At 37.2% G+C, this 19,137-nt stretch overlaps 1 protein-coding gene across 5 annotated transcripts in view; it reads left to right on the plus strand.

Moving 5' to 3' along the window:
• The first annotated feature begins 11,116 nt into the window (after positions 1-11,116).
• The window catches only part of EZH2 (enhancer of zeste 2 polycomb repressive complex 2 subunit), a 30,960-nt gene continuing 22,939 nt past the window's right edge, over positions 11,117-19,137 (plus strand). For 2 of the 5 annotated variants that reach the window (XM_010001536.1, XM_010001537.1), the window contains exons 1-5: positions 11,117-11,234; positions 11,812-11,940; positions 14,809-14,925; positions 16,318-16,438; positions 18,652-18,795. In XM_010001536.1, the coding sequence (XP_009999838.1) occupies positions 11,118-11,234; positions 11,812-11,940; positions 14,809-14,925; positions 16,318-16,438; positions 18,652-18,795 (628 nt within the window). In that variant the 5' untranslated portion in view covers position 11,117. The remainder of the gene's footprint in view (positions 11,235-11,811; positions 11,941-14,808; positions 14,926-16,317; positions 16,439-18,651; positions 18,796-19,137) is intronic. The other 3 variants (XM_010001538.1, XM_010001540.1, XM_010001539.1) reach the window with 2 other exon arrangements.

Raw genomic sequence — 19,137 nt, forward strand, 5'->3', positions numbered from 1 at the left:
ATGTGTAATTATTACATACTGGAGCAAAGGGTAGGTGTGATGGTGACTCTTCTGAATTTTGGTTAGCTGCAATGGCACTGCTTGGAAAGGGATCTGCTGCTATCTGTTGTTACATTGGTGTCTGCAGTCCTTAGTAGTGTTTCTCTCTAGTAATTGGTTTTGTTTTTCATTGCTTCTGTGTTTTTATTGTTGTTTGTTTGGGGTTTTTTCGTTTTGTTTTTTTGTTTTGTTTTTTTTTTAATGTGAATTCACACTGCAGCTTTTCATAATGTCAGGGCACTTCCTTCATTAATTTGTTGCAGAAAACACACATAACTTGATTATCTGTAAGCCATGTCATGTTTGATTTACGTTTGCCATTTGCATCAGAAGTTACTGTAGAGGATGTATGCAAAAGGATGCATCCTCCTTGTTACAGGAAAGCTAAAAATCAGCCATTTGGAGGAAATTCTGATTACACTGATTAGCTCAGATACAAGGCATTGTCTATGTTGTAATAATTTAACAAACACTCCAACTTGTTTTAGTTTGGGGAATAATACTACAAATAACAAATAATCATTATGGTTCATAAGTTGGTTTGATAGTTGTACAATTAAGTAGTTTGGATAAAGCATGACATGAAACTGGACTCTTAGTTCACTGACATCCTTTACTACAGCTGTAAGAGAAAAGTCCACGTACAGTTATTTTGTGACAGCCATCTTGGTCAAGGTAGCACGTGATGACCAAGTGTAAATCTGCCACAAAATGATGTGGGTTGTTTTTTGTGGTGTGTTTTTGTTTTTTTGCTATTGGTTTAAGGAGCTGCTAGGATAGTAGTGGGAAGGAGTGTATGAACTAACTAGTTGGTGGAGTTGTTAAAGGTGACTGTAACACAAATGTTTCTACTGATTAGAACCATCAGTGGTTACACATCAAACTAAAGAGTTCAGTCTGATTAAGCTCAAGCATTTTAATTCACAGTTTATTGTTCCTTTAATAGGAGTGTTTTTTTTTTCTGTAGCTGATTGAGAAACAAATAATTCTGGAATGCAATGGTGATTGTTTTCATTGTCTGAAATATTAAACTAGAATTTAAAAGACAAGCAAACTCCATAGTGTCAGCTTTAAGAATAGTGTGGTCCTTGGTTTTGAGATGGTGGGCCCAGATCAGAGCTGTATTGACTCAGAATAGTTAAGGTTGACAGATCTAGAGGTTGTCTAATGCAGTCTCCCACTTTGGCAGGGCCAACCCTGAAATTGTCTTTTCCAGACCACTTTGAAAATGTTTTTAGTAATGGAAAATCTAGCACCTAGTGTTCTAGTCTAAGGCAAGTGGGTGACATGCTTCACAGTTTGCTGACATTGACAGAGAAGGGCTTTGTGCCTCTTCCATGATCCTTGTTGCATGGTTCCTCTTCTCTGCCAGTTTTGGAGCTTATCAGGCCAACATGAGCAATTTCTGCTTCTTGGTCCAATTGGGAAACTGCTTCCTTTGAGAGCATAAAAGATCTGATTTGATGTAACTGATCACCTTAATCAATTTTATCATAATTGCCATGTAAGTTCGATCTGCAATGCTGAAGTACTGTTGTTAGACAATGAAGAGAGGAAACATGCCATTTTAAGATCCCACTTCCTTTCCCAGTCCTAGTTGAGAAATACATTGGCATGTATTGGTCATCTGCACCCAAAAGCCAATAGGTAAGTGAATGTCATGCTTAGTTTAAGTTTTAATTAAGCTGAAATTTTGTTCTTCAAAGTTAAATTCTGTTAGGTAACTGTTAATACCCTAGTAGCTATTGATTAAGTCAAGGAGAAGGGAGTGCATGGGCCTTGAATTGGACAACTCTGTTGCAGTGGAGGCAAAAATTTTAAGTTGTTGGTACCTAGAAAAATTCCCACAATACTGTAGTGACAAATTGCTACTTTTGAAGGGTTTCTGCTAGCTGAAACGTATTTTAGTGTTACAAATGGTAATTGCAAGTAACTAACTGTGTCACAAATAATAGGAGCTTAATTGTGATGAGACTGCTCATGATAAATGCATGCCTATTTATAGCAGCAAACCTTCTGCTTTTGTCACTGCCATATTACCTGGAAGCCTGCAGCCATCATCAGTTTGTATTGGTTCAAGGGCTGAAGGCAAAACTTTTTTGATGTGGTTGTTACCCACACTGCAATTGAATCACAGGCTTTTAATTCTGTTTGCAAGCCAAGGTTTTGCTGTTAACTTGAGAAGGAAGAGGAAGTATTCTGAGAGTTTGACATTTGCTTTCACACACATTTTTTCAAAACTCTTTGGTTTGGGGTTATGACATGTGTACATCTGAGGCTGTTGATGGTTCTCCTTATATCAAGCTTGTTAAAATTAGTAGTTTTGTCTTTGAAAATAGCTTGTTATAACAGTTTCCATCTCTTGAGGAGTCAAAAACATCCTTGCAGATCATTAGAGTTGATCAGGAGTGTTTCATTAACCTACATTATCCGCAACCACTGAAGCCTGTCAAAGTGAGGAAAGACAGATGAGGTGTTTGGAGTTACCTGCTTAGATCAGTTTATGAATCAGTTTTTAGATAATGCCAAACAGAGCTAAATAGATGTTGAGCCTTTGTAGACCAATAGAAGCATCTTGGCAGTTGTCTGCCTGAAGAGTGGCACAGCTGGCATGTCTGTCTTAGTAATATGTTTCCTATTTCTGGTCATTAAGAATAATTTTTCTGTACTGGTAAAGCTGAGTGGTAAAGAGACTTGATAACACTTCTGTTGAAACCTAAACTGCTGCCCTCTCCAATTTCAGTTCTTTGCCTCTTGTGCTGCCCCAGTGTTGCCTCCCCTTCACTTGTATTGATTCAAGAATTCACGTGGCTGCTGAACAAACCAGCCTACAGAGCTGATTTTGTTGAAGAATTGTGTTTAAAAACTACATGTGTTTATTTTTTAGACTGTTCAGACAGATATTTTTTTCCCCCTGACCTAGTTTGATTAACAGAATCATAAGCACTTAAGCTCTCGCAGTGGAGAAGGCTGAATAAAGTTGGAAATGAGTGACCAGGGGCCACTGATGCAGCAGACATGATGTCTTTTCCAGGTAAAACTGACGCCAAATAGCATTTGAGCAAGTTAGTTGAACTGATGGTAGCATTTGATGTAAGTTCTTTCTAAATTTGAACATCCTTTAATGATATAGAACTTCAGCATATGGAATAAAATCGTGATGTGAATTGTAAAGCATGTGTAAGTATTTGTAGGTATTTCTTGATTAAAAATAGGTTGACCTGCACTGTAAATTTGAAATAGCACATTTTATAATAGACAGTGGTAGAAAACACACTACAACTATCTCCCATCTATTTCTCTGTGACTAATTCTGTAAAAAAGTAAATGTACTGTAGTTGTTTTTGTAGTGTATTATTAATGAACTATGTTTATCTAAGTTGTTACCTAAGTTGTATGTCAGAGCTAGAGATTTTTGTTAGGCAGTCTGGTTTGGTATCTGAAATACCCAAGCTGACAATGGCCTTGGGAATATTTTTCTTCCCATGGAAATGAGGATGTCCTATTTTACACAGATAAGTTTGAAAGAAAAACCATGCTCTATTTTGCTTCCAGAAATCCATGAAGTAGAGTAGCAGACAACTACAGAACATCTAGGCTTTTTTTTTGTTGTTGTTGTTTTTTGCATATGGTGTTACACAGGTAAAGAGCCCTTTGAGGTGCTGGGAGTGTCATTCTTCAACCTGCCCCTGCAGCTTGCATAACTTAATTTGGAAATAGTTAGCAGCTCTGAAATCACAGCAGTGAACAATTTTTCTTACTTAGCCTGAGAGAGTAATATTGTTTCTTAAGCATATTTTTTAAAATTAATCTCTGTGTGCTGTTAACAAAAGTTTGGTATAAATGAAGGAGACAGATCTGGTAGATTATGCATTAATTTATAATTAACTTTCAAGTAAGTTTTTTTGAAGTCTGGCAATATATATGTGTTTAATTGATAGTTTATTTTCAGGTGTTTGATTATTGTGATGAGTCTTCTGGAAGACGCTTACTCTGGAAAAGTTTAAGATAGGTTCATAGACAGTATTGTCCTGTTTTGCATTTAGGGTGCAAGTAAAATACTAAAAGTAAATTTTCAAGAGTTTCTGAATAACATAGTTTAATATAGCTGACAAATACTCAACTGCAGTTAACAACCATTTCACTGTACTGTGCTGTGTAAAAACCCATAAGATAAAAGATCATTTGAGGGTTATTACGAGGTGATTTTGAAAACTTGTAACTTCAGGTCTAAGCTTTCAATACATTGATTTTTAATACTTGAAATGTATTATGGTTTTTTGTTTTCTAGCAAGTATTTAATTTTTTACAGGCTTATGGAAAAATTTTGTTAATACTTGAAGTTGTTAAAATTCTTTTTGAGTTGAATGTGAAAGTTGTCCTAAATTCTGCTGCTTGAACAAAAATTTTTTTTTTAGTTTGAGGAAAAGCATAGAAGGGTGTGGTGAGGTGTGTTTTGTTTTTTTCTTGTTTTGTTTGGTTTTTTCTTAACTAAAACCCAATTTTTATGGATGCTTTGGGAAGTTAAAGGATGACTTCAGATTGAGTTTAATATATAATCATTTCTCCATCAGTAATATTGCAGATGCTCAGGCTGAGAGATTTGTGTGCTGTCTGGATCAGATAACAGTTTATAATAAAATCTAGGCCTGTTTGTGGTGTGGCCTGCACTAGTTTTTCTTCACTGTTGGCACGAGTTTCTAACAATTCCTTCCTGCTTTATAGTTGTGAACAAGAAGCCAGAGTTGTTGAAGGGATCATCAAACTGATCTGTGTTTCCGAAAACAATCACAAAACTGAGCTTTTATTTATTGTTGGTCAGTTTAATCCCATTTACCATGCATCCCTTGAAAAAGAGTGGCTGCATCCCAGTGCACTGGTAGTATTGAATCTAAGCAAATTCACGGTAGCTGAAGTGACAGCTTGTGAAGCCAACTCAGATATGAGCTTTGAGCTTTACTGTACATCTGGTCTAGAGCCCTCAGTGGAAGTGCATCCCTGTTCACAGGGCAGTAGGTGTGCTAATGGTGAGGTAGCAGAGGCCTAGAAGCAGTGTGGTGTAGGTCGTTGAGCAGGGCCGTGCAGTTTAATACCTTCTCTTAGAGCTTGTAGTTCTGAAAAGCGAACGTGAAAGCTTCATGGAAGCAGTACTTCTTCCCCCTACCTGTTCCTGCCTGTCGTGGTTTGGGCCTAACAACAAAGAACCAGCCATGTGGCCACTCACTCCACACACCCTCCCCCCCCCCCGACTGTGGGATGGGCAGGACAAAGCCCAACTAGAATCTCATAGGTCCAGCCGAAGGACAAGGAGGGTTCCTCATGGATTAAGGTCTCAGACAAAACAGACTCAATTTGGGAAAAAATAATAATTTGATTTCACACTAATCAGATGCACAGAGTACACAGACAACACCCAGAGCAGGGCTTGCAGATGTTACCCCACCTCTCCCTTCTTCCCGGGCCCAAATCCCCTTGTTCCCGGTTTCTCTCCCCCCTTCCCCCCAGCAGCACAGGGGGACAGGGGATGGGGTTTAGAGTCAGTTCACAGGCTGGTGGTTCCTGCTGCTCCTGCCTCCTCAGCAAGAAGGATTCCTGACAGTCCTGCCCTGCTTCCCCACAGGTCCCTCCCATGGCACAGAGGCCTCCACCAACCTCTCCTTCCTGAGCCCTTCCCACCAGGCCCGGAGCTGCTCCAGCCTGGGCTTCCCACAGAGTCACGGGGGCTTCGGGAACAGCCACCTCCCCTGGCCCGGGGGCTTCCACAGCTGGGCAATCAGAGCCCACTGGCAGCAAATCCTCTGGCCACAAAATCCAAGTCCACTGGCCAAGTTCACCCCTCCCGGTGCCCCCAGGGAATGTTCCACCACGTTCCTCCATGAGTGCAGGGGCACAGCTGCCATCTCGCCATGGGTTGCAGGGAAACTTCTGCTTGGGCACCTTCTTCCTCATAAACCCCTGAGAATTTCGCCCCAGCACTGCCACTCACCTCTCCAGCTCTGTTTTTCTTCCTAACTCCTGCTCTGCTCAGCTCCTATCTCAGTTCTTTCGTATGTTAATGGCAGAGGTGCATCTATTGTCCCTCTAATGGCTCCTTGGCTGGGTTTGGAGCAGGGGCAGCTTCTCAGCTTCTTACTGGAGCCAGCCCTGGGGCCCTTCCCCTGCTACCAAAAATCCTGCCAAACCAAAGTAACACACTGCCCTATGGATTACTTTATTCTTTCCTTATTCTTTCATTACTCTAAGCAACAAATATGATATATTTTATTGTTCAGTTTGAGCATTTGCAATTTTTTTCTTGGGCTTTGTAGTCTTCTCTATCCTCACCCTTCTCTCCCACAGCATTGAAATTTTTGGTTAAGAGTGCTTTGAAGTGCAGAATTGTATCAGACAAATCAGATATTTAAATATATTTAAATTTTATTAATAACCTTTTCAGTGTAGATTAATTGACAAAATAAAACTGAGAAATTATACTGTACACAGTATATTTTAATTAGTATTTCCAAACAGAAACCCCGAGTAAGGGGAGTATAACATTGTTACAGTTTAAAATATTATGTAATATTAAGCACAATTACAAATGAATAAACTTCTTTTCAAAGGGCAGACCCTCTCATTTGTTCTCCCATGCTTTTCAGTTTGAAAATCTGCATTAATTTTTTTCCCCCTGAAATTTGGCAGGGTATCCAGAAGAGCTTAAATATAGTCTTTGGACAGCAGTGTGGCTGCTTGAATAGATTGCCTAATTTAGAGAATTATCTGTGTGCTTGTCTGTCACTGATGGATATTGCCAAAATGATTGAAGGAAAATAAGACTTTGTCTTTAATTAAGGCTATTTCTATGTTCTGTAGGCAAAACAGGAGCAATTTGAGCTGAAATTTTTCTGCACTTCTTTGCGTCTCAATTGAATCTAGATGTATTGTACACACTTTGGCTACTGAAAGTATTGGCTGATTTAAACTTATAGGCATGAAATTTCTTTAAAACTTACTGTAAAGAATGTGGATTTTGTATTTAGCTTCATTATGAAATACTTTGTAGGGTTTATTTAACATGCAAATGTACATACTCTAGGATGCTAGCATTTTTTGTTTTTCATTTGTAGCTATGCAAGCATGAGTAAGAAACAAAAATACTATCTCTATGCTTGTTTTTGTTGGTGTTCTTGTGTTTTGTTTTTTTATTATTATTATGTATTTTTTAAATCCATCTTTAGGTGGGTTCAGTATCTCATTCCTAATACCATAGTTTAAACTCCTTATTGGTAGAAAACAGGTGTTAGGTTTTTTTTTACTTGTATTTGCTGGTGGTCTGTTCATAATTGCATTGAGCTTCTCATTGGTATAGCTATATAATGTCCAGTTTTGCCCATGCACTCAGATATGCTGTGAAATCTCCACAGGTCAGGGAATTGGGAAGCTGTAATATTACAAATAATGTAAAAACTCCGGATGCTGTTGAGCGGGGTGTGGCAATGTTCAGCTGTCTGGGTGGAACAGGCAACGTGGGGTGGGTCACTTCAGCTCTGCAGTGCTGTGCTCCAGGAGGGCTAGCTGGGTTAAGTTCAGCTTTGGACCTAAGGTATTAAGCCTTGTATTTAAGCGTGGCACACACAGCTCTTTGCTTGCTGTGGCATCTGGATGATTGCCTGGTCAAGAGTGAGACAGTCTGTCTGCCTGTGGCTGTACCAGGTTGATGCTAGAATCACTTAGGATGTCTCACAGCATTTCCCAGTGTTCCTTCTTCTGCAAAGAAGGTGCAGGGAGTTATGGCAAGGTTTCTCCCCTGAAGCAATGTCAGGTAAGATCTGGCAAGGGTAAGTCAGGTTCAGCATGGAAGTAATCGTGCCCTTTGAGAGGTGAGCTTTCTCTAGAAACAGTATAGCTGCTTTAGAGTCCTACTTGCTTTTTGCATCCGTTTTGGAGATGAGATAATCTGTTAAGAAAAGAGTTGACTGCTACATAGTTTCTTTCCTTTGGATAAAAGTTCTCAAGGCTGGGTTCTTTAGCCTTTAGATGGTTTCTGTCAAAAAGGGAAAGAAAAATATTTTAAAACAGTAGAAGCAACTAGCAGGATTCAGAAGGTGAAATGGGGACAGAGAAGAGGGATGTAGCCCGGAGGCTCTCTAAATCAGACCATTGCACTAAGACAATCCAGTATCATGTTTTTATTTATTAAATAAAAACTGTTTAACATTATGCTGCCTTCTTAAGATGAGATTAACTGTTATTATGTGGGATTTAGCTTGTGTCATTTGTGCTATAGTAGGGGAATATTCTGAAACTCCTTCCAGTACTTGAAGGGGGCCTACAGTGTGTATTGGTAGGATGAGGGGTAATGGTTTTAAGCTGAAAGAGGGGAGATTTAGGTTTGACGTTACAAAGAAATTCTTTAGTGTGAGGCTGGAACATGTTGCCCAGGGAAGCTGTGGATGCCCCCTCCCTGGAAGTGTTCAAGGTCAGGTTGGATGGGGCTCTGAGCAACCTGATCTGGTGGGAGGTGTCCCTGCCCATCCAACACTAGCCGTTCTATGATTCTATGAAACTTTATCTAAAAACTTGACTAATTCTGACAACTTGGTCTTAAAATTCATTAGCTTTTCTGTTCTACGATCCTGGCTGCGGATTCCATACCACATAATTTAATGAAAACATAGAGGCTTTTTTTCTTGTTTAGCAAAGTGAAAACTGTGTAGTTTGTTGCAGCTCAGAGTACTTCTGGATGTGAACAGCACAAATGGTGGAAGAAAGTGATTTGGGAAAGGCTTTTCTTACACATAGGTACTAGTGCAAGTGGACCAATAGTAGGCATGTGACTATCTTCTGGGAGCTGTATTTCAGTTGCATGAAAGATGGGAATTCTGTTGGGTTTTTGTTGTTGTTTTTAATCTCATTATTTATGATTTCCATATAGATCTGTTTTTAATGAGCAGGTCTTATCTGGCAATGTAATTTTAGTTCAGAAAGCTTTTTTTAGATGTGATTAATTTGTTATTCTCCAGGAAACTAGAATAAGAAGGGCTGTAGTTGATGCAGTATTAGAATAAGTAAAAATTATCTGTGTTTTGTTTTTATGGGATATACTGCTTCACTATTGTCAGATGAACTTTCATTTATCTTTTGAATTCATTGGTACTTTTTCAGTGTCTTTTGGCTGAACCTTAACTGTGGTATTTTTGATCTTCTGTACTACTTAACAACTGAGGTTCTGTGTTTCTGTTTTTTAATTATACTATGTCTAATTTATTTCCAGTTAATGCAGACTTTTTCCATGCTTTTGCTTTGCTTAGTTTAGCATGTAATACAGTACATTTTTTGTACTTCATGATACTTTTATGATGTCCTCCAATCGGTATTGTAATGCACTTGGAATCATTGATTCATTACCATGTTCTAACATGAGTGGCCCAAGATAAATGTAAAAAAAATATTTTATTTGTAATGTCTTTCTCTTGTAGCCACTGGTGTTGTGGCAAATGCAGATGGATTCTACTTGCTGCCTTGAGTCATGGAAGCAAAGCATTTTGTGTTTGACACTTTGTTCAATATTTACCTCCTCTGCTGGTTCTGCCTAGTCAGGTGCTTCAGGCATTATGTGAAACTTTTTATATACTTTACATTTTTTCCTTCAAAGGATACTTCCTATGATTTGGGTAAAAAATTGTCATTTGTTGATTAATTTTCATTCTAAATCTAAAAACTCAACTTTTTTTTTTTTCTTTTCTTACACAATACAATTTAAGAATGGTTGTCAGGCTCTCATAGACTCTTATCTTTTGTTCAGTGTAAATGAAGGCGAAATAAGTTCTGTATTGATTCCTCCTTACAATCATAATAAATTCTGAAAGAACTCAAATCTGACCTGTACAAAACTGCTCAAAGTAGAGCTGAGCCTGCATTAGCAAACAGCTTTCAATAACTTGAATAAGGCTGCACTCATGGCTGTAAGGGGAGCTGTGGTGCATGGCTGGGGAGATAGCACTGTGCATTTGAAGACACCTCTATTCATGTTTAACTACCTTGTTAATTAGAAGAGCTAAAATTGTTTCTGTTCAAACTGGTTATGTTTGTTTGAGAATGTATTAACCTTGGGCAATTGGACATTTCAGCCTTTCAGTCCATATTGGCTATTGCGAATGCTATTTTGAGCTATTCAGGGAAATACTGTAGGTTGTTACAGCATAACTCTGGAGAGGAAGCCAGTCTTTGGTGTAGCGGTTTTGTTTCAAAATGCTATCAAAGTTGTCATTGCCAGCCTGGTTGCATCAGACAATCCTTGATTTTGAAAAACGTTAAGCAGATTGGCGTATTCTAGCAATGCATTTGGATTATAATGTAAAAATAGAACTTAATTGCCAACAACTTCATTGCCAATTGTAACATAAAAATTAAGCATTTGGTATTAGGGTGGTGATCAGTAAAAGTGGAATCAGAGTTCTGTTTGCAGTCAGCTGGATAGTTCGGATTTTTCTAGAATACTTGAGAAAAGAGCAAGGTCTCTTATTGTGGTGTTTTCAAAACTCCTTGTGTTGGAATTTCTAGAACTTTTTGATACTTGAGTTGGCTGGGTAGGAGAACTCTACTTGGGTTATCTCTTTGCACTTGAAATCAACTCCAGAAGCCTATTCTAGGAGTTGGTATCTTACAGAAGACCACTCCTGTGAGAAGGGACAGGTTTGTCTGCCATGAATATAGTTGTCCAGAAGTTAATTTACTAGACTGCTTGCAAGGATTTCAGTGTGTACCTTGATAGTGGGAACCTTCATTTGTTCCACTTCACCCCTTTAAATCCATTAGATACCTTTCTGTATAGAGGCATTGGAAGTGCCTAAAGCAAATGTGAATGGTCCCACTGATTTGTAATTAAAATTACTGTTTTCTGGTGTCTATCACTCAAGTATGTTTTCACTTATTTGTTGTTGCATTGGGATGGTATTGCAAGCATCTGATTGAAAAGAATGAAAGGAATTAGATATGAAAACTATTAAAGGAATGTCCCTATCATACTTAGCTTCCTCTGTAAGCAGTGGTGTCAGATTTGGTAATATTCACATGACATTGCCTCTTGCAGGATAATCATGGGACAAACCGGAAAAAAATCTGAAAAGGGACCAATTTGTTGGCGAAAACGTGTGAAATCGGAGTATATGAGATTGAGGCAGCTCAAGAGGTTCCGACGTGCAGATGAAGTAAAGGTATGTCCTCCTTTGGTTCTGTTGCTTGAAAAATGATGCAAAAATTGATTATTTTTTTTTTTTTTCTGAAGTAAGATCCTCTTTGCCGTTAACACCTCCAATAAGAAGTTCATTAAATATATAACATACAAAAAACTTGTCTTAACTCTATGATATTATAAACAGGTATGATACATTTATGTGTGATTGAATCAGGCCTTAGTCTTATGTGGGGGTAGAAGATGGGCCATTCTCTACACTAAGTGCCAGAAGAGACAGTGGAGAGCAAGTATGCGAAATTCTTTAGTCACATACTCTTTCTAATTCCATTTAGACTTTAATTCTGTGCTAAACATCTGAGTCTCTAAACATGAGAACTTGGTTTGAATCAAAGGAAGGAGTAATGAACTATATTGAGCCTCACTGACATTAACCCAAGATTTAGGCAGTTGAGTTTTGAGCATTTTTTTTTTTTTTTTATCCTGTCTGGTTTTGTTTAATTCTTTTTTAGTAAATGTTATAATGCCTTAAGATGCTAGCAGGTGAATTTGAAGCCTTTAATTTGTTTGTAATCCTTACACTTGTGATTGATTTTCAGAGTATGTTTAATTCTAATCGTCAGAAGATACTGGAAAGAACTGAAATCTTAAATCAAGAATGGAAACAACGTAGGATACAGCCTGTTCACATCATGACTTCTGTGAGCTCATTGCGCGGGACCAGGGAGGTTGGTTAACATGCGTTGTGGTAATTCCACTTACAAGGTTGTTAGCACGTTGTTTTTTTATTACTGGAAGTTTGGCTGTTTTGGTTTTTTTCCCAGCATGACATGACTTGGCAGCTAAATTTTTTATGTATGAGGCTCTTAAAGAATTACTTGATATTTACTTCAATTTTAGGACTTCTGGAAAGCAATAAATATGTAGCAGGCTACCTAGCCTTGAACAACATGCAGAAGTGAAACTTCTTTATGAAATTACCCGGATGAGCATTTTTATATCAAACTGTTGTCTCATTGACATTAGGAGTTTAATATTGGTCCTGTTGGAGTTGACCTCCAGTGGTGCAAATGAGTAGTTACTTTGGTTCTTACTGAGTTAAAGCACATGAAAGCTATGAACGTATCCACTTTAAAAAGTCTTTTTTGTGTTAATATTTTATATTTATTAAAGTAATTTAACCAGAGAAGTTCTTAAAGGAGTTGATTGAGTTGATGCACCACTGTGTTGCACAAGCAGACCAGACACTAAATTTGTGAAAAACACTTCTATGAATGTGATGCAATTTGAACATCTAAACTGGCTTTCACCTTGGTAGCTTGAACAGTGTTGAGGCCTGTTCCAACTTCCTGTGTTCAGTCCAGGTTAATTTATCTTCTTGCTCAGTTGCTCTTTAGGCACTTCTCCAAAGCAGGCCAATTTGAAGATGTTACATGTGTAATATTCTAAAAAACTAACTGTTTTCAGTAGGATGAGAATGAAAAGACTTACCTGTCAATAGGTTAAAAAAACCCCAACAGTTTCTCTTAAAGAAACTTGTCAGATTTTCCTATCCTTAAAATCTTAGTGTGTGTCAGAGGTGCATTTCTGTACATGCATGTTTGAATGCAAACATGCAAGGACCTTTGAGTGTTTTCTTTCATGTGTGTTAGAATATGCAATTACTCATGTATAGCTCTATACCTACTATATGGCACCGTAGGATCAGAACTTCTGATAATAATTAACAACCGGCACACATCCAATATTCACTTTATTTGTTAGTAAAGATAATTCCTCTTCCTTCTCCTTTTTTCTCTCTCTCTCTTTTTTTTTTTTTTTAATTAGCTTGATTCACTCTTATGTTGATTTCCTGCCTGAATTGATTTCCTGCCTGAATTGAAAGAGCACACTAATTACTGCATTCAAATCTGGTCTCTGTCTCACAAATCAGAACTCTCATGCTTGATTTAAGATTGCCATAATTTATAGTGAGAGAAATGAGACAAAGAAATGGTAGGGTTTTGAAAGATTACATTAAACTATTTTTTTCTTAATATACTGAATTTCCTCAGAGTTGCATAAGACAGTGACTAGAAGTCTCATGATCTGATTGAAGGGTTTTGTGAGAGCCTTCCTGTGTTAGGTGAAGACTACAGGGTATTGCTGATGACATGTTTTCTTCAATGGCTAGTCCCATCAGCACCAACCAGCAACCATAACGTGTCTTATGCTGCACTAATAAATATTAAGCTGAGTTGCGTACCAGAAGAGCAGGGCAACATATCTGAGACTTAGTACCACTTAGAGTCATTTTGACATAGCTCATTTGTCACCCTGAGACTTCTAGTTCCAAAGATAAAAAATATTTTTAATTTATTATTTTTCTTTTAAAATACATTAAAAATATGCTAGATGGCTGCTAGCTAGAAAATTAAACATTAACCTGACATGGGAATAAAGCCCTAGCACAGGATAGTGTATTGAGTATTGATACACACAGCAGAAATCTAATTTCTGTTCCTGCAGACTAAAAAGAAAATAAGTCTGACTTGTGTCATGCTGCCCGGGTGCTGTCTCTGTATACTGTTTGTTACATTACTTTGTGTATTTCTTTAGAAATGTGAAGCTCTGTTCATCTTTCCCTTCTGGAAAGGAGAAAGGTCTTTTGTCTCCACTTCCTTTTTTCCTTTCAGGTAGCTATGATAGCTGTTCTAAACTTTGTTTTACCTACCTTCCCTAGCTTTGTATGTTCCTGTCTTCTTTTGTTTGTTATTTTTTCAGAGTTCTTCATTCTGCTGTCCAAATATTTGAGAAAAGTTCATTTGTGTCTGTTAACTGTTAAATAGATGCAGGAATAATCTAGAAATTGTTGGTATTTCTATGGCATGTTTATCTTTTGGAGGCTACATAAACCCTTGAATCTCAAAAACAAAAATAAAAAAAAAACACCTGTAGCTGAAACACTCATTGATGTGTCCAGAGCTGCATATTAAGAGTTAATTTTCACTTTTCTGCTTTAAGCAGTGAGCATAATCAAAGGCTTGAGGATAGAATCAAGATAAACATACAGTAATGGGGGAAACAGGGCAGGAATTAGCAAAACACATGGAGGATTTATTTCAATAAGATGCCTTGCTGGCATTAAGTAAACTTTAATTTTTTTTTTTTTAACATGAATAATGGATTATTTCTACAGTGTATTGATCTGAAGCCAGTGGATTTCAGTTGCTTCTCTGATGGTTTGAGTAGATGCTCTAACATCAGCGTAGCAGCAACAGGTACTAAATATGTTTTGAGATACCAAACATAATTTGTATTGGAGGTTGAATAGTGTGAGTAAAATACAATCACAGCCACTTATTAAGTGGAAAAAAACTATCATGATCTATTAGCAAAGGTATTGACATAGAAATAATTCTTCCATCTTTTTTTCCTGCTAAACCTATTCTTGCTTACTATGTCCTTAAAATCTGATGCATTTTTCAAAGGCTGATATGGCTAATTTTGACCAACAGTTTGAATTTTGTATAGTGTAGAGTGTTCTTTTGTGATTTATTTTTTTCTTTTTGTTTGTGACATTGCTTTGTAAGTGTAACTTCAACCTCTTATTTCAGTGCTCTGTTACCAGTGACATAGACTTTCCAAAACAAGTCATCCCGCTGAAGACTCTCAATGCTGTTGCTTCTGTGCCTATAATGTATTCTTGGTCTCCCCTTCAACAGAATTTTATGGTAAGTTTAAAAAAGTGCTGGTAGAATAAATGCATAGAGAAAAGGGAAGGGTTAATTTTAGAAAACAGCCAGCAAAAATCTGTTGCCTGTTACCCTTCCTATCTTTTTGGTATTGGTAATAAGACAGTAATAATCAGAAATAGGCCCCCCAATAAACTTAAGAAGAATAAGTTTGATTGCAAACTTAAACCTTTGTCCTCAATGAACCTAAGTGTCGTAAAACCTTGCTGTAAAGAGACCCTAGGTTTATTTAATTCAGGTGATCAATTGTTCTGTATGGCATTTAACAAATGTAGATTTATTTGAAAGCATATAATCAGTGTAATGGCAAATGTTTTCTGAGGGATATGACAGTCGACCAATGTTCCTGTAGCAGAACAGTAATTCTCATGGAACAAAGAGAACTTAATCCTGAAATAGTATCCCCACGTAATGGTCGTTCTTAAACAGGAATTGAGTAGAACCTTTTCTTCTGTTTAGCTTCACTGTATGGAGAAGCCATAATGTCAGATTTCTGATGTAGGTAGTTGACTTATTTGAAAAGCTTGGCTGGTTAGAAGTCTTTGTCACGTCATTTTCTATATGATAACCTCTGATGGCTGGTTATTATGATGATAATTATAGCAAAGTAATTTAAATAACCAGTTTTGTCAGCATATATACAAAGTTCTTTCACACATTTTTTAACTTGCTTTCAATTCACCAGCGTTTGGATACTTTCCACTACTGCAGAATCACAATCAGCATGAATTTTTGCATTTATTTTCTTAACAATAGAATATTTTTCTGTAGTATTGGAAGATACAGCTGAGTTTCAAGGTTAATAAATTCTACCAATAAAACATGGGAGTATTTTTGCATTTAGTCTATATGCAGACACAAAAAAGGACAGTGGAGTTCAGATTAAGTTGTGAGGCCTGTTTCTGTGCTTACGGTTTGGACAACTTGCATTTAAAGACTTTTTGTATCATATTCTCTTATCTCTGTCAGAGCAATGAAGGAGTGGTTTCTATTGCACATTACTGTGGAAGAGAACTGAGAAAGGGAGAATGGACTTATCAATTGCAAGCTGTCCAATAGCTGTCTTGTGCTTCAATAGTAGTAGTAGTATATTGTTAAAACTGTGTTTCAATAATAGAAGCTTTGTTGAAACTCCTTGCATATCTTAGTGTTAGGAGCTAGTGTCAGTATTTTGAGCCAGTGGCCACTAGTGCAAAAAATTGTTGAGCAAAGATGAGGGTTTTGTAGTATTTTTCTAGTTAATTGTAGATATGCTAAAGCAGTGAAGTCAGTTAACTGTGATAGACACTTGTAGATTGTGAAAATAACAATGCAGAAGTGGTCAATTGCAAACACAATTTAAAATTGTTTGATTGTAACTGTTGTTATTAGGTAGAGGATGAAACTGTTTTACATAACATTCCCTATATGGGAGATGAAGTGCTTGACCAGGATGGTACCTTTATTGAAGAACTAATCAAGAACTATGATGGGAAAGTGCATGGAGACAGAGGTGAGCCCAAACACTCAGGTATACTAATCACTTCTTCCTACATAATTAATTGTTGTCAGTATTGCTTGTTAAGGCCTGATGCTTGATTGTTACAGTAGTATCTCTAGAATCCCTGCAGTGTGTAAACGTTGGGCATGACAGACACCCTTATTTAAATATATTGCTTTGCATTATCATAAGGCTGCAAAGTGTTAAAGTAGTAGTAGGGAGAAACTAAATACATTAACTTTTTTGCTGTACCATGCAGTGGTTCATCATAATGCCTTGGTGCAACCTGGAGAAGTTCTTGGTCAGAAGTTTATGCTCAGAGCTTTGGAATGTAATACTGTCGTCCTTTCTTGTGTCCCAGCTAGTAGAAAGTGGCAGAAGAAATATGGAAAACTCTGATAATGACAACACTTGCAAATGCAATTTGATACCTTCTGTGGGTTTTGGGTTTTTGTCCTTATTAACTATTTAAAAATCTCCTTCCTATAAGTCAGCTTATAGAGCAAAGTGGTATCCTTCTGTTGGTACGGTGTATATATATACAAATGTTCTTAGGTGTAGTTCACCTTTTATTCTGTGTGGGAGTTGGGCTACATGCAATGACATCTGTCTCTAGGTTTGCTAAAGTCTCAGTGAAGTAGCAACCTTTCACTTACTGTGTGTGCCCACTCAGAACTGGCTTACGCAAGCCTGAACTTTGCAGTTCTAAAGGTTTCTCTGACTACTGTGCTTATGGCTTCACATAAACATTAGCCAACCTTCTTCCCCCAAATGAGGAATAATTTCTTAAAATCAGCTATATTCCTCTTAGTGCTGGAGTGACTGAGAAAGAGGACTACATTTTGAGTACATTGTGTGCCAATCATGAATGTTAAGCCTGTGACTCAATAATGAATGTTATTCAGTTCTACACCAGTCTTGTTAATATCAGTCCTCAGGATACCCGGTGCCTTTGTATTTCATGAGGAACATGAAATGTTTCATGAGGTTTTGACTTTATATATTTTTAAAGATTTACTGATTGCTGACATTCTTGTTAGAGAACTGGCTAATGTTAAAATAGTGACATTACTAGTAAATGTCTTCTATTATTGATTTAATTTATTACTAGATGAGTCTAGCTTTAAAATTAATTGTTTCATTTTCTTGAGTCTGAAGCTTATGGTAGCAATTACTGTAATTATGGGTCCTTCAAAACTATATATCAGAAGTAGGAAGACAGGTCTGTAGTCTTCCAATAACTAGTATTCTTGTGTGACTGAAATTAAATGTAAATGCTGTGGAAAACTAATCTAGAGGCATTCCCATGTAGGAGTCAGAATTGTAAGCTTGCTCTGTAATTGCATCTTTGGGAGAGAAATTCATACTAACCTGTGTGTGTTAAGAGTTCTGTTTAAAATACTTAAATGAAGTACCTGCATGTTTTCATTGTCTACATAGGAATAAAACTAAAAGCTTCCTTCAAATTACAGTTTGACATCCAACCCCAGTCCACATTAAAAAGGACGGTGATAAGCACTGTGGTTGCCACACAGTTCATGGTTATTTTTTGAAAAATAACAGCAGTATCTGTCAACACTTAACTATGATTTTCCTCTCTGCAGAAATGCCTTATTGATTGTCTGTGCTGCTCTCTGAATTTCACAGTAGAATATAAGCTAATAGGCAGATATTTGCAACATCCTTCAGTTTTCTCTTGATATTTTTTTTTATATCACGGTGTTCTTTTTTTATTACCTAGCCAGTGGGGTCTATAGTGGGGAAGTGGATGCTATGGAACTACCAACCAAAAATCTTTCTGGAGATTCCCTAGCTATACCAGGATACTTTTACAGACTATTTGCATGCATTTCCAGGCTGGCTTAACCCAACCACGTTGGATTTGGGATTTTGGCATAAAATGTCTTAAATAGTTTAGCCAGTAAGGAGGGTTTTTTTGATATTCCAAGATAGAGAGATTTATTTAAGCCTAGTGGTATGAAGAACAGGAAGTCAGGAAAAGAAAAATTTCAACAAGTTTCTTCCCACTTGTCAGTCTAAGGAATAAATATTGAGTATTTTTAACTCTTCTCAGTTCATACATTGAATCAAAGAGGGAGAAATACAAAATTGTTTTTCATAAATTACAGCATTTGCCATAATTCATTTAATGTGTAGGAAGGATTACAAATACTTCATATACACCTTGTGCTATTCTGATCACTCCCAATTTTGCTGAATTTCAGAGTGTGGATTTATCAATGATGAAATATTTGTTGAACTGGTCAATGCACTTGGTCAATATAGTGATGATGAAGATGATGATGATGGAGATGACAATCCTGATGAAAGAGATAACAAGCAAAAAGATCGGGAAGGTAACAGGATAGGTATGTCTGTCTGCAGACTTAAAAAATGAAAGCAGAAAACCCCTTTTTGTTAATAACTTGTTACATTTGTTCACACCCTTCTATGTGATAGTTTTCAGGTCTAAAGTAACATAATTTTCTGAATAATTGCCATTTAGCAAGAGTTGTCCAGAGAATCCTATGAAAGCTGCTTTTGCCGATTTTTGTTTATCTGCATACTGAGACAGTGAAATGCACCAAAAATCAGTCAGATATCTTGTCTATTAAATGCTTGTATTCTCCTCAGAAAATGAAATATTATTCTAAGGTAGGCGGAGTTCTGAATTGCCATCTCCATCTGCTGGTGAAAATAATGGTTTCTCT

This window comes from Chaetura pelagica, unplaced genomic scaffold, assembly GCF_000747805.2.
Source record: "Chaetura pelagica isolate M959 unplaced genomic scaffold, ChaPel_1.0 scaffold7, whole genome shotgun sequence".
In the NCBI taxonomy this organism is placed as follows: Eukaryota; Metazoa; Chordata; class Aves; order Apodiformes; family Apodidae; genus Chaetura; species Chaetura pelagica.